Below are 13528 nucleotides of genomic sequence, written 5' to 3'. Positions count from 1 at the left end.
AGGGCAGGAGAACAAAACCAATCTCACTGCCATAGTGGAGCGAAAATGAGAAGTCAATGATTCTCGTCGTCAGAGGGCTTACATTCAACGGGCGTTTGTTTAAGTGGCATTGTGTGAAAATGCTGGAAAGTCTGACCGTCGTGGGGCAAAAATGAAAGGGTATGTAAATCACTTACACTGTCGAAGACTGTGACTTTCCCAAAATAATTGTGGTATCCTAAAATAAAATGTAGGGTTTTTGGTGGAATGGATAAGGCATCAGAAATGGCCTTCTGCATTGGAAATAAGTATGCAGGGCTTTCTTCTGCCCTAAGTAGCGAATTAATACAGAATAAATAAGAGAACCGTTAGGGAATAATACGGTGAAATTACAGAACATAAGTGTTAGGGCAGTGTTTTAAAAGATGATAAAGGTGGAAGGTGCCTTCATTATGTAAGGAATACTTTGGCAGTTTACGGGGGTACCCTCTTCTGGAGATTGCACAGCAGGGCCGGCCACGTCCCTAAGCGAGGAGGGAAAGCCACCGCCTCTCCGCGCGCGGGCCGCGGCACCACGCCCCTCCCACCTGCGCGGACGGGAAACCAGCCCCGCGAGCGTGTCTGGAATCTGCACGAGCGCAGCCCTCCGAGCGGGAGGGGTCTGCAATCTCTTTTGCGGATACAAGCCGCAGAGACCCTACCTCCTCGGACCGTAGCTGTTGACCATGACCATCAAAGTTTGGGCTCCGTGCAAGTCCTAAGCCCGCAACTGTCCCCGTCCCACGGGAGTGTGCAGAGGGAGGGACACGCGGCGTGGGGAGGGCGGCGGAGCGGCGGGAGGAGAGGAGGCGCGGCAGCCTGCGCCGGGGGCGTGGAGCCAGTGCGAGCCCGAGCAGGTCCCGCGCTCCCGCGGCCAGAAACACGGCCCGGCCGGGAGCTCCGCGACCGCGCGCACCGCCCGGAGCTGGGGACCCGCGTGTCCTCTCGCTGCCAGCCAGTCCCCGGAGGGAAGGCGCCCAACGCACCGGGCCGGAGGCCACGCAGGTGTGTCTGAGGGGGGGCAATTGGCAGAGTCTGGCTCGCCCGGAGGTGGGCGGGGGTCCCCCAAGTCGCCAGGAGCCAACTCTTTGGGCGGGATGGAGGGGGTGTTCAGGATTTGCTCCTGGGGAGAGGGGTCATCCCACTGTGGACAGGAAATGGTGGGCAACCAGGGCTGCATCCCGGCCACTGCGGGGTGCCCCGAGGCCCCGAGGCCCCAAACCGGGAAAGACCCCCTTTGCCAGCCCCGCCCCAGAGGGTGTGAGGCTGGATGCGGACAGCTGGGTCAGCCGGTGGAGGCAGCGTGGTCCCTGAATCCTCCGGCCCCTCCGTCCCCGCCGGGTCCCCGGTAGGACAGCCCCCGGTTTAGCCTCCAGGCTCCCTCACCCCACCCTCCCTGCCCCCCGGAGAGCAGTCCACACCCAACTGGACAGTCCTGCCCTCTCGCGAGCGGGGGTCTGAGGCCAGATGGGTTTGCGGTCAGTCCTGGCCTCACTTCACTCCTCTCTGTTCCCGACCATCTCTTGGGGGGCAGGCTTGGTCCCCCCAACCCCCGGTCTTGCTCCCACTCTCGGGACAGGATTCCAGATCCCCATGGGGTTCCGCATACGCTGCCAGCTTGAGCCGGGGAGGGGGTGGGTGTGACGACGGAAGGGTGGGGGTGGAACACGGGAGGGTTAGGAGCTGCACGTCCGCTGACCTCTGCCCCCCCAGCCGCCGCGAGGGCCGGGGCCTGGTTGCCATGGCTCCCTGGTAGCCGAACTGGGGGAGCTAGAGATGCCAGTCACGGCTGCCCCTTCTTCCCCTTTGTGTCCCTCCCTCCGTCTCCCTCTCCCTCTCCCTCTCCCTCTCTCTCCGTAATGGTGAGTGGGCAGGGAGAGGGGAGAGAGTGATTAATTTGGAGAGCCGGGATTGGAGCCCGACGCGGGGAGCGCCAGCCCCTTCATCCCACCCCCCTGCCGGCTGCCAGCCGCACTTGCTCCGTCAGGGGCCGGGCTGAGGATCCCTCCAAAACCCGGGTGGAGAAGCCGCCGCTGCGCGGGCCCAGGTACCCGCGCGCAGAGCCGCGGCCGGGGCTGCACAGGGTCGGTTTGAGGGTTGGGCTGTGGGCCCCGAAGGCGGGCGGGGGAGAGGTGGGAGGCAGCGGCGCCGGCAGGTGTGAGCTGCCCCGCAGGGCGGCTCCAGGGGGACCCTGCCCCCGGGCGCTGCGCGCAGCCTGGCCGGCCGGGAGCCGCCGAGCAGCCAGCAGCACGGGCGAGACGGTCCAGCACGCGCGTGCGCGGTGGGGCGCTCCAGGACCGCCGGGGTGGGGTGTGGAGAGATTGCGCGTGCGCAGAGGTGGGCGACTGGTGAGCCACCTGGGCTGTTACCAAGCGGTCTGCCCCACGTGGCCACGTGGTTTGGAATCCCAGCTCCGCCGTCTCTATCTGTGATGTGTGGTTTTGCAAAAGTGATTTAACTACCTGGTGCCTCGGTGACCACTTTTAAGTAACAGGGGTAATGTCAGTACCCTCCTTCTGGGATTGCTGCCTGACTGGCATGAGATAATCCAAATCGACAGTTTAGCCTGGTGTCTGATGCATGATAAATACTCAGAAGTTAGTTATGGTTGTTGATGGTGTTACTATGATGATGGTGTTACTAGTTATTCCTCAATTTAATTAGAGATAGTACGTTCTCCTGTCTCTGTATCTTTACTGAAGGTAAAATCTTGTGTTTTCTAATCTTGAATATCAATTAATATTCTGCCCAGTCTAGCTCCTCCAAAGCTCTGGGTGGCAGCAGATGGGACAATAGAGCTGACCAACTGCTGGTCTGGTTGGCTTGTCAAGATGTGGGTGGAGAGAGGAGCTTCAAAAGCCATTTGGGGAAACTCTCCGAGACCAGGAAGACAGTGTTTCTTCTAGGCTTCGTGTGAGGCTTTGTGTTCCTCTTTCCCCTGCTGATGTGCCAGTTGGCTTTGTCGTAATCCCATCTTCTCTGTGACAAGGCATCCTGTGGCTTTCCTAATTTCACATGGTTCTAGGATCTAGTGCATAAGCCAGCTTCCCACTTCATGGCCTTAAGTGCTGCCGTGGATTTACCTCCAGCAATGGCAGAGCACAGTGTGTCATGTCATTCCTCACAAGCTCCTGACTATCAGTGAATAATTTGAGATGAATGGTTCCTTCTGGGTCTGTGTGAGTAGTGGCTGTGGTGACTCATCAGATATCACTTTGGGGACATGTCTGTACCCACTTCACTGCAGAAGTGCAGGACTATGGTGAGGAATATCTGTTTTCCAGATTGTTCTCTATTGCATCTGTATTCAAAGAAAAGGCTGGCTGTAGATGTTTATTGCTACCACGTGGTTATGCAGGTGCTCCATTTTACCTGGTCATGAACAAACTGTAGACCCGGGAACCTAATTGCACATCTGATAGGGTTGATATTGCACATAATATATGTATTGCCTTTAAGTTAATCCATCCCATTAAGTGAACGGTTTTAAATAACTTCTTTAAAAATCACTTGCTTATTAAAATATAGGCATGTCTCAGTGGATCTGAAGCAGGTAAGACCAGACGGATGTCACCATCACAAAGTTCCTCGTGATTCACAAAACAGACCTCACCTAGAAAATATTTGCTGGACAGAAACTTGATTTTATAGTTTACTTCTGAAATCTTTGAAGATAGCTTGTTTTACTCAAAATGGCTTTGTTGAAATAATTAGGCTGGTTCCTTTTTATGAAGTATTAAATAAGAGTAGTGATCAAGGCTGGTTTCTGATTCTACTAGTTTTTATCTCACAAAAGCAAAATTAAGCAGTGGAGGGAGGCCAGTGACATCAGACCTGAGGGAATGATTGTCAGGAAGCCCCCGGGAGCACCAGTTCAGTGGAATTTGCCCTAAGGTTTGACTTGTGCATGACAACACCCCCTTCTTTACAGTGAGCATGCCATCTCTAAAAGGTACCTTGAGGAATTCGTGGGACAGCTCACTTGAAATCCACATGATCATTTGTATATTGTTTTCCAGGAGCACTGGTATTAAATGCTTCCTTCTCTGGAAATTATTTTGGCCTTTGATTTATGGCAGCCAACAATGACATAGAGTCTAGAAAAAAAATTTAGCTTTTCACTATTTTATATTTTACCTAAAAATCTAAGCAGTCGTGCACATGGAAAGCTCGTGAGTTAGGTCAAAGACAAAAGGTAGCTGTGGAAAACATCACAGATCTGGAGGTGTCAGGTCCTGAATTGGGGGAATTGGTTGACATGCAAAGGTGTAATCCCGAGGACCGACTGTCTCTATACTAAGGTTGTTTGGAGTGGTGTACTGTGTTATGTGATTCAATCAGTGTCCTTTGTTATTTTTTCAGACCCAGACTGAGAATACTATAGTTTCAGTTGTGAACATTTTGATTACAGCTTCATTGCAGCTATTTCAGTCTGAAGAAAATGCAGTTGTTATGGTGATTTACATACAATATGCTAAGTTAACACAGCTAATGAATGAAAGCATAACATTCTTCCTATTCGTTCCTGGAAAAATATTGTGCTAAGCATTCTTTCAAAGAAAAGATCACATTATCCACCAGCATTTTATGGCTACCTACAAGTAGGATTGGCATTGAGCCATTTTCTCTGCTGTTACAGTGGAATCTCACATTTTGGCCATCACATCCCTCTCACCCTCTTTTTTTGGGAGGGTGGGGAAGGAATAGAAACAGTTCTCAGTTTAATTGGATATAGTGCTTTCTCCTTTCTCTACATCCTTAGTGGAGGAAAGATTCTGTATTTTTCTAATTTTGGAGGCTAGTTAACACCTTAAACATTACTAATTACTGCAGTTTATTTTCTGCAGTCACAATAGAGTCGTTAGTTAATTATAGCTTTCTCAGTAGCACCATGTAGAGAATAATGAATTAACACATCCCTTTTTGATCAAAAGAACATCTAAGTTTATCTTCTGAGAATAAAAGTGTTATTGTGTTACTGAAAGTCACTATAATTTTCCCAAGAAACAAATTGGTTGGCATTGTCTAGCACTGGGGTAAGAAGCCTGCTGAATGAGTTGGATTGATCACAGACGAGAGGGAGTAGGGCTGTGGTTGCTTGGCAACCTAACGTTACTCTTCAATTTCTTCTGGTATATTTATCCAGTAAACTAGAAAATTCTGTTTTGTTAACGAATGTTTTTAGTCAGTGCACAAATAGACCATAACTAATTGAGATTTTTATGTACTGTGGGTAAAAAATGATTCTGCTTACCTTCCCATTGTGTTTAGATAACAAAAGTACAAAGACAAAGCATATTCTATTTTCATTTTTTAAAAAATATTCTATAAAATGTGTTTATTTCATTTTCACATTAATTTGTTTCTACCAAAAAATTATAACTTGTTTTACTCTTTGGGCGTCAAATTATTATTATTATTATTTTGTGTGTGTGTGTGTGTGTGTGTGTGTGTGTCTAGTCATAATTTTTTAGTAAGAATCAGAAATAGAGTCTGAACTGACATGGATTCTTAAAAAAATCCCGATTTACCAGTTGAGCTGACAATTTGGTAAATTCAGGAGGGCATAAACATGCAATCCAGATGGTGCTGGTAGATGATGGTGAGAATAATAACGTATGGAATTTGGCAAATGTGTAAATACAGTCTGTCCTTTGCCCAGGGTTCTTCTGGTGGCCTTGTCATGGTCTCCCTTCAATGTTTGGATGCATCTCATTTTCCCTGTGGGTTCCAAGTAGGAGTTCGGCAAAGCCATGGGTGTCTTCTTCTAAGTCTCCTCTCCATGACTCCAGGGACTCCAGTAAACACCTTTGTAATTCAGGCTGTGAATTTTAGTGTGTGTCACTATCTCTTCTCACGCTGTAGAATCCTTGAGGGCACACATCCCATTTGAGCATCTCATAAACGCGCAGTGTCTGGTACAGTGGGAAACACGCTGGGTGGTGGGTAACAGCACTGGCTGTCATAGTCAGGCCACGGGTTCAAGTGAGGACAGCATTCGTACCCAGCTCGTGTGCATGATTATGAGCATGAAATGAGACCATTTGTGCGGACAGTTTGGTGAACTTATCAAGTACTCAAAACTTTGTGGTTTTTATTATAGGAATTGTTATCCTTTTCTTCCATAGTCAATGTAAGAATGGAAAAAGAGAGAGAGACGGGTGTGTGTGTGTGTGTGTGTGTGTGTGTGTGTGTGTGTGTGTTTCCTTGTGCGTGTGAATCAGTGTGTGCCCTGAGTGATGGTGTACGTAGAAGAGTGTTGATACCTACATAAGTTTCACACAAACATGAGCAGTTGTTGTCTTGTAATTTTAAAGATCCTAATATCCTAATACTTGTCCTCGGGCTTGGCCCACATGAGAACCCCCTGGAGAGCTTTTTAAAGGTCCTAACCAGAACAATTCAGTGAGCACCCTGGGTGTGAGCACGCCTGTGGATTTGGAAAGCTGCAGGTGAGAGGCTGCACGTCCAGGGTTGAGAATGGGCACTGAGTTGAGAGGCCTTCTATAAGATCGTCTGGGCCTGGGGCATTGGCGCACAGTTAGCCCTGTTCCTGAAAGCCTGTGGCCAACCTCTGAGGTTTCTCTTACTAATCCCTGTGGTTTAAATGGCACTTTATTCTCTGAAGAGCTCAAATGCACATTTTGTTGACTGTGTATTATTTCATTCTTCAGCCAGGAATCTCAGTGAAGATGGTAGGAAAGAAGTATTTATCCTCATTTTGCAGACAAATGGAGTGAGCCATACTGAAATTTCAATGATTTGCTGAAATTCATGCATGTAGAACAGGCCCTGATATTACGATTCCTGTGACTTTTGAGCTCTGGATGTTTCTGTTTGGCCTTGAGACGTCAAATGAAGGAGTGAGAGCTATGGTGTTTGGACTAACGAATTGTGTAAGAAAAAGCTATATAGATGAGAACTTCTACACTTCTTGTTATGATTATGCATTGTAATAAAAAGCAGACTTTTTTCCCCCAAAGAAGAGGCACCCACCATAGTCTATTTAGGATCCAAACTGATGTCCCTTGGATGGAACCCAAGTTACATAGGTGTTTTATTTGCCCCAAGGAGTGTTTAAGAAATAGTCAGGCACATTTTAAAACTCGACATTTTACATCCAAGTTCCTATCTCTGATTTATCTTGAAAAATGTGATATTCTTGCAGTATTGGACGTGAGTGCTTAGGTGGCAGAGAGCGGCCTGGTCTGACCTGGCGAGCATGTCCAGTTGGTGCTCCTAATGGATCCAAAGTTCTGTGTCTCCTCTGGGTAAAGCCTGACTTCCCCTGCTCTCACTAGGCCTTGTCTTATGCACAGGTCATCCTCTAAGGGACAGTGGAAGGGAGTTTACAGAAAGGGCTGCATCGTTTTGGACGGGGCTGAGGGAGGCCAACAAAGGCTGCTGCTTCACCCCTGCAGCCATACTGTCTGTCGTCCAGTGGGACAATAGGAAAGAGAAGTTACTAGAAGGAGGAGAGAGCAGAAGCTCTGGGGAAGGGCTGCCAGACAGGACGCTTGGTTTGGGTGGAAACATGGCCACCGTCAGGTCTCCTCGCACCCCAGAACCTCTGCTCCTTCATCAGGGCGGCTGAGCCACCTGGGGCCAGGTGGTGTGCAGAGGTCAGTTTCCTCTGCACAGAGCAGGATGGAGGAAGGTGGAGAATGGGTCTGAGCCTGGTGTGTTCGTGATAAATCTTCATGAGAAATATCCAGCCCACCTTGAAGACCTCAAGGTCATGGAACATGGGCAAAGGGCGTGGACTCACCCCCCGTGGAGAAGCTTTGCATGTGCGTGCGGGGCCATCCTGTGCTTTCTCCTCTGGCACTGCCCCCCACCTGTGTCACTGCCCAGCTGGGCCAGCACCTCCAGAGGAGCTTGTGAGCTGCAGCCTCCAGACTTCAAAACAAATTTGTCTCCCTGTGTTCTCTGTGTCCCGAGATGAGAGCAGACAGAGCAGAGAGAGTCGTATGGGAGGCGCGTTTCGGCTTCTGTGGTGACAGGCTTGTATTTTTCTGCAGAGGCTCTCCGTAACAGAAGCATTGGCTGTGCTGCTGGGGAGTGCGGGTGTCATGCCCGGGGCTGGGGACACCCTCAGGTAACAGTCTGGCGGCCTCACGTGCCTGGAACCCGTGCAGTCTAACCACGGAGGGGACCCTGCTCTCTGCATAGTGGTGTCAGGTGAGGAGGGTGGGCAGCAGGCCAGGGGGCGTCCGAGCTGAGGCGTGGCCTCTCACCAGTGTGAAGGGACAGTGAGGTAGGGAGAAGGAGGTGGCCGTTTGGGGCCACTTGCTGCTGTTAGAGCTGAGTGTGAGTTCAGTTTGTGGTTGCCTTGAAGACCCTCGCTACAGATGTAAAGTGATGGACACCAGCTTATGATGGGGTATGTGCCAGGGGCAGAACACGTCTCATGTGCAGCGGGTGAAGGGGAAGATGGACAGTGACCTTTTCTCACATCTGGACTCTTGGCACCATGTTTCTATCCATTCAGGAAATTACTTTTGAAGATTCCTATGTTTTAAAAAGTCATCATGTCTTGCGTTATTTGGGCAGTTTAAGCTCTTTAGAGAACTTTCTCATATCATCTCATTTGACTGATGTTTGCAACAACATGGTGAACACAAAGGGACAAGTCTTAGCCCATTTTATAGACGGAAACCTCAAGCGAGTCAGAGGGCTGGCTGGGCAATGGTGAGAGCAGATCACCGCTCACATGTCCTGCTGGGAATCCGTTCCGAGCCCACACTACTGCTTTTAGTTTCTTGTTTGAAAGAAAAACGTTCTGTAACTGATGGTGCATCTTTATTTTTTTGAACAAATTCAGTTTATACACGAGCTGAGGGGTGCAGTGAGTCTCGGGGAAATGCTGAGAGCTTCACCAGTTACGTGTCCCAGGTGGAATGTAGCCAAGCCCAGAGCGAGAAATTCAGTTGTCCATAACTTCCTTAATCTGTGATGAGTGAGGACCGTGGTCCTGTGAGCCACTGACAGCGACCAATCATGTCACAGGCTCCACTGAACCACCAGCGCTCTATGCTGGAGCCAGAACATGGCCGTGCCAGGCAGGTGCTTCAACAGCTGCCCCTTATTGACTGTTTATCACGTACTTTGTAATCTCTGCATCAGTGACTTGAGGAACGTACTGGCATCGTAGTGCCCGTGTAAAGCTGGGTGACACAGACCTGGGGGTCCTTGTCCAAGCTTACACAGGATGGCTTTGAAGAGGCAGAGCCCAGAGTCAAACTCAGAAGTGTGTGACTGCCAGCCCCCAGCTTGAAGAGCTGCTCTAGGCGGCTTTGTCCTTGGGCTCCTCCAGACCCGGCCTTGGCTCAGGCTGCGCTGACGTGGTACCTTAGCCGGGTGCCTTCTGGACAACAGACGTGGATTCCTCGTAGTGGTGGAGGCCGGCGTCTGAGAGCAGGGAGCCGCGTGGTGCGGTTGTCACGAGGGCGTGCTTCTGGGTGGCAGACAGTTGACTTCACGTTGTATCTTCACAACAAGGGAGCTCTCTGGAGCCCCTTTTACCAGGGCGCCAATCCCATTCATGGGGGCTCCACCTGTGGCCTACTCACCTCCCAAAGGCCCCACCTCCTAATGCCTTCTCATCAGAATAGGGTTTCAACCCATAGATTAGGGGGACACAGCATTCCACCCATTGGACACCTGTTCTAATCTCTGGGGCCTCACTTCTCAAGTGTGCGTGTCCCTCTGTGCCCCCGTCAATTGGCATGACTAATTGGGGTCTGCAGCGAGGACCAGTGCCTGTCCTTGCCACCCACCCGTACTGAACTTCTGTGTCCCAATGTCGCAGGTAAACATGGATAAGCAGCTCTGCAGGACCCTTCCTGGGGTATTAATGACAGTGTGTACTCAGCCCAGGGACGTGGCATTTCAGAAGAGGACTTAGAGCCATGCAGAGGGTTTGTTGTCAAGAGCTTCCATGTGGGGCATGTCCTGGGAGAGTGGACACGTGTGTCCTCTCCAGGGTCGTGTCATAAAAGCTGCCGATGTCTGAGCCTTCCTAGAACAGGCCCTGGCACCAGCATAAAGACCAACCTTGACCGTCCTGGGAGCTTTGTTTGGCCTGGTTTCCATCTCTCGCTTCTGGGCAGACAGGTTTCTGATGCTTGATTATCAGTAGGCCTCATGTCTGGGTGTTACATGCAACCACCTGCATTCACAGGGGGGCATTTCCACACAGGTGTGTCTCTGCCACTCCAGTCAAGATGGAAATCGTTGGTGATGGCAGATGCCTGACTGTTCTTGAAAATGATTCCTCTCATAGCAATGACAGTATCTTTACTGGCAGCTGTTACTTAAGATAAGGTTTTGGAGAGGAAATAATTCACCTGTGTTCTAGGAATGTTCAGGATATTTGGAATTTTTGAAAGGTGTTTGATTACTTTGTTTGGGGTATTTAGAGGCAAGTGTTAATTTGTTTAGTATGCAAAATACAAATGACATTTTCAAGTTCCCAGTGACTCCGAAAGGCCCTTTCTGGGTAATAGACACGGGCTCCCCGCTTTGGCCAGACTGCAGACCCCATTGCCTTGGACTAATTCACATTAGGTTACAATACTGGAGGCGTTGGACAGTGCCCAGAGATTGAAAGCGTTGCTGCAGCGGTGAGCAAACCACAACCTACCAGAGCAATACACTGCTGGAGGCCGTTTGCTGTTGTTCACTAGTTGGAGACACTATTTTCCTTGAAGGAGATCTAAGTGAGTGGATGAAAATAGAAAGCAAAAGAAAGGTGTTTACGTTTGACCTTGACCTCCTTTCGCTTTGTAACCTCTGGCAGCTCATAGTGGAGCTCGATTTCAAAGGGTCTCAACAGACTATGTTTTCCACACACACACCTTCTGCATGGAATTGATTTGGGCTGATTTGAACACAATTGATTTGCTTGAAATAAAGGACCAGCACTGAGCAATTCAGGTGCAACTCACGTGAGCTTCTGTGAGTCAAGTTCAAATACATTCGTTTGCCCTTAACCACTGTCCCTTCAAAAAAGGACTGGCGGTCTCCAGAGTGAAAGCCATCCAGTTATGGGTAAAAATGGACATGAGTGGTTTGAATTGGAAATTGACCTCCAGACCAAGCTCCTTTGAGCCTGGGTCAGTGCTTCCTTTGTTCGGGTTACAGCAGCTGTAAACTGAGGCTGGAAGCCTTGACCACGGGCTCAAGGTGGCAGTTGGAGGATTAATGAGCTAATACTTGGGAAGTGCTTTGAAGATAAAAGTGCCAGCTATTATTATTGCTAATAAACCATTTTTCTGCAGTGTAATTTTGGACAGCAGCCATTAAAAACCCATTACTGTATTTAACAGTGAAACAATCGGCTCCAGCCTAGTCTTTACCGCGGTGATGAAGCATGCATCCCATTTCCTCACCCTCCGCATTCAGAGATGAGGACCAGGACAGAATGGTGCGTGTCATCATTTTTGGGTTGACCAGGCCGGATGCCTAGAGTGGAGGGTTGTCTGAGGTTCTCTGAAGAAAACTGGGCTTCAGGGGAGACTCCCGTGGCTGCCCTTTCGTCCTGTGGCCTCTGAAGGGTTGCAATGCCCAGGTCGGGGTTCCTCTTTAACTGGTTTTATGTTGCCTTTACTGCCTTTCAAGGCTGCACCCCGACATCTTTGTGGTTATTTAGAGCTGGTTCCACGGATGAAACAAGCTCATTCGGGGGGTTGTATGTGGGTGCACATGGGTGGGGTCTGCACGCTGTTCACTGCTCATCTCAGGCCAGAGTGGAGACGCAGCCATCCTGCAGCTCCTCCGGTGTAGCTGTTAAAGATACAAGGGCCTGAATTGTGCTGCGGAGTTTATCAACCTGTAATTGCCATGGGCGTAAGGCCCTGAACCCCAGTGTACTTGGACCTACGTCCTAAAGTATCCAGTGGCACAGGGCAGTGTCACTGTTGCCCTGAAGGCTGCAACAAAGCCCACATTCCCTGTGCTGTTAACCACTGTGCCTGAGCCCCAAGACACAGAGTGAGTCAGGCGTTGTCATGGTAACCATAGTCGTTGGGCGTTTACTGGCGAGCTACCACCAGCATTTAAATCCTAGGCCACTGTCTAAAAGTTGATCCAAAAACTCCTCCTGGCAACTTAATTCTCTCTCTAAAAGTCACCAAAATACAAGTGTTTCATCATGGAAAGACCACCCTCCTTCAATGACTGTTGACTCTTAATTCAGGACTCAGTCTAATAAGCATAAATGTCTGTTTTATTTTAGTGGACGACAGAGTATAAACTAGAGTAGATGAGGTCACTGTGCAGATTGAGTTACAGATAAATGAAGTTCCATCTAAATCCCTCCGTCAGGAGAGGAGGAGGGAAAGAACGGAAGACGAGGCAAAGCTCATCATGATTGGATGACTGGTCCTGAATCATTACATTAGGAAATACTTTCAAATTAAACACATTTTGGTATATTGCCTATGGGCGTACAGATCATGTGAAACCCTCTTTCCTGGTGATGTAGCTTTTTAGGAATGTTAAACACAAATACAAAATAGCAACAATAAAACCCCCAAACTGCCTACAAGCTGTCCCTCTAGAAGAATGCATGGCTCACCATCCACAGTATTGTTTGCAGGTTAGGCTTTGCGTCAACCACAGTAAAGGTACCACAGTGTGTGTGTGTGTGTGTGTGTGTGTGCGCTCAAGATTTTTATTAAAACATAGCTAACATACAATATTAGTTTCAGGGACACACCATAGTTATTCAGCATTTATAGACCTAAAGAAGTGATCACCATCACAAGTCCAGCAACCATCTGACACTGTACCTGCTGTCACAATATTACTGACTGTATGCTCCATGCTGTACATCACATCCCATGACTTATTTGTTTTATACCAGGAAATTTGGACCTCTTATTCCCCTTTACCTTTCCCCGCTTTTTAAAGCAATTTTAATTATAGTTGACATTCAGTATTATTTTACATTAATTTCAGGTGTACAGCATAGTTGTTGGACGTTTATATAATTTAAGTGATCCCCCTGATTAGTCTAGTACCCACCTGGCCCTGTACGTAGCTATTATCACATTACTGACTATATTCCCTATGCTTTACTTTACATCCCATGACTATTTTGTAACTTCCAATTTGTACTTTGTTATCCTTTCATCTTTTTCACCCTGCCCCCCAACCCTCCTCCCATCTGGCAACCATCAAAATGTTTTCTGTATCCATGAGTTTGTTTCTCTTTTGTTTGTTTATTTTGCTCTTTAGATTCCACATATAAGCAAAATCACACTGCATCTGTCTTTTTCTGTCTGACACTCCACTCAGCACAATACCCTCCAGGTCCATCCATGCTGCTGCAGATGGTAAGAACCCATTCCCTTCCCTGGCCGAGCAATATTCTATTGTATATGTACCACCTCCTTTATCCATTCATCCATTGATGGACACCCAGGCTCCTCCACATCTTGACCATTGTAAACACTGCTGCAATGAACTTACAGATGCGCACGTCCCCTTGAAGTAGCGTTTTGGG

The 13528-nt window shown here is 48.8% G+C and overlaps 1 protein-coding gene across 1 annotated transcript in view; it reads left to right on the top strand.

The window, feature by feature from the left end:
- Window positions 1–1288: 1288 nt before the first annotated feature.
- CHL1 (cell adhesion molecule L1 like) overlaps window positions 1289–13528 on the top strand; it is a gene marked incomplete at its 5' end in the record, with an annotated part of 151987 nt that continues 139747 nt past the window's right edge. The window contains 1 exon segment of the mRNA XM_081073319.1: window positions 1289–1366. Within this exon segment, the coding sequence (XP_080929445.1) occupies window positions 1289–1366 (78 nt within the window).

Source organism: Rhinolophus hipposideros, assembly GCF_964194185.1.
Source record: "Rhinolophus hipposideros genome assembly, chromosome: 14".
NCBI classification, from domain to species: domain Eukaryota; kingdom Metazoa; phylum Chordata; class Mammalia; order Chiroptera; family Rhinolophidae; genus Rhinolophus; species Rhinolophus hipposideros.
Note: the sequence above shows the minus strand (reverse complement) of the source record. Positions and strands in the feature narration are given on the sequence as shown.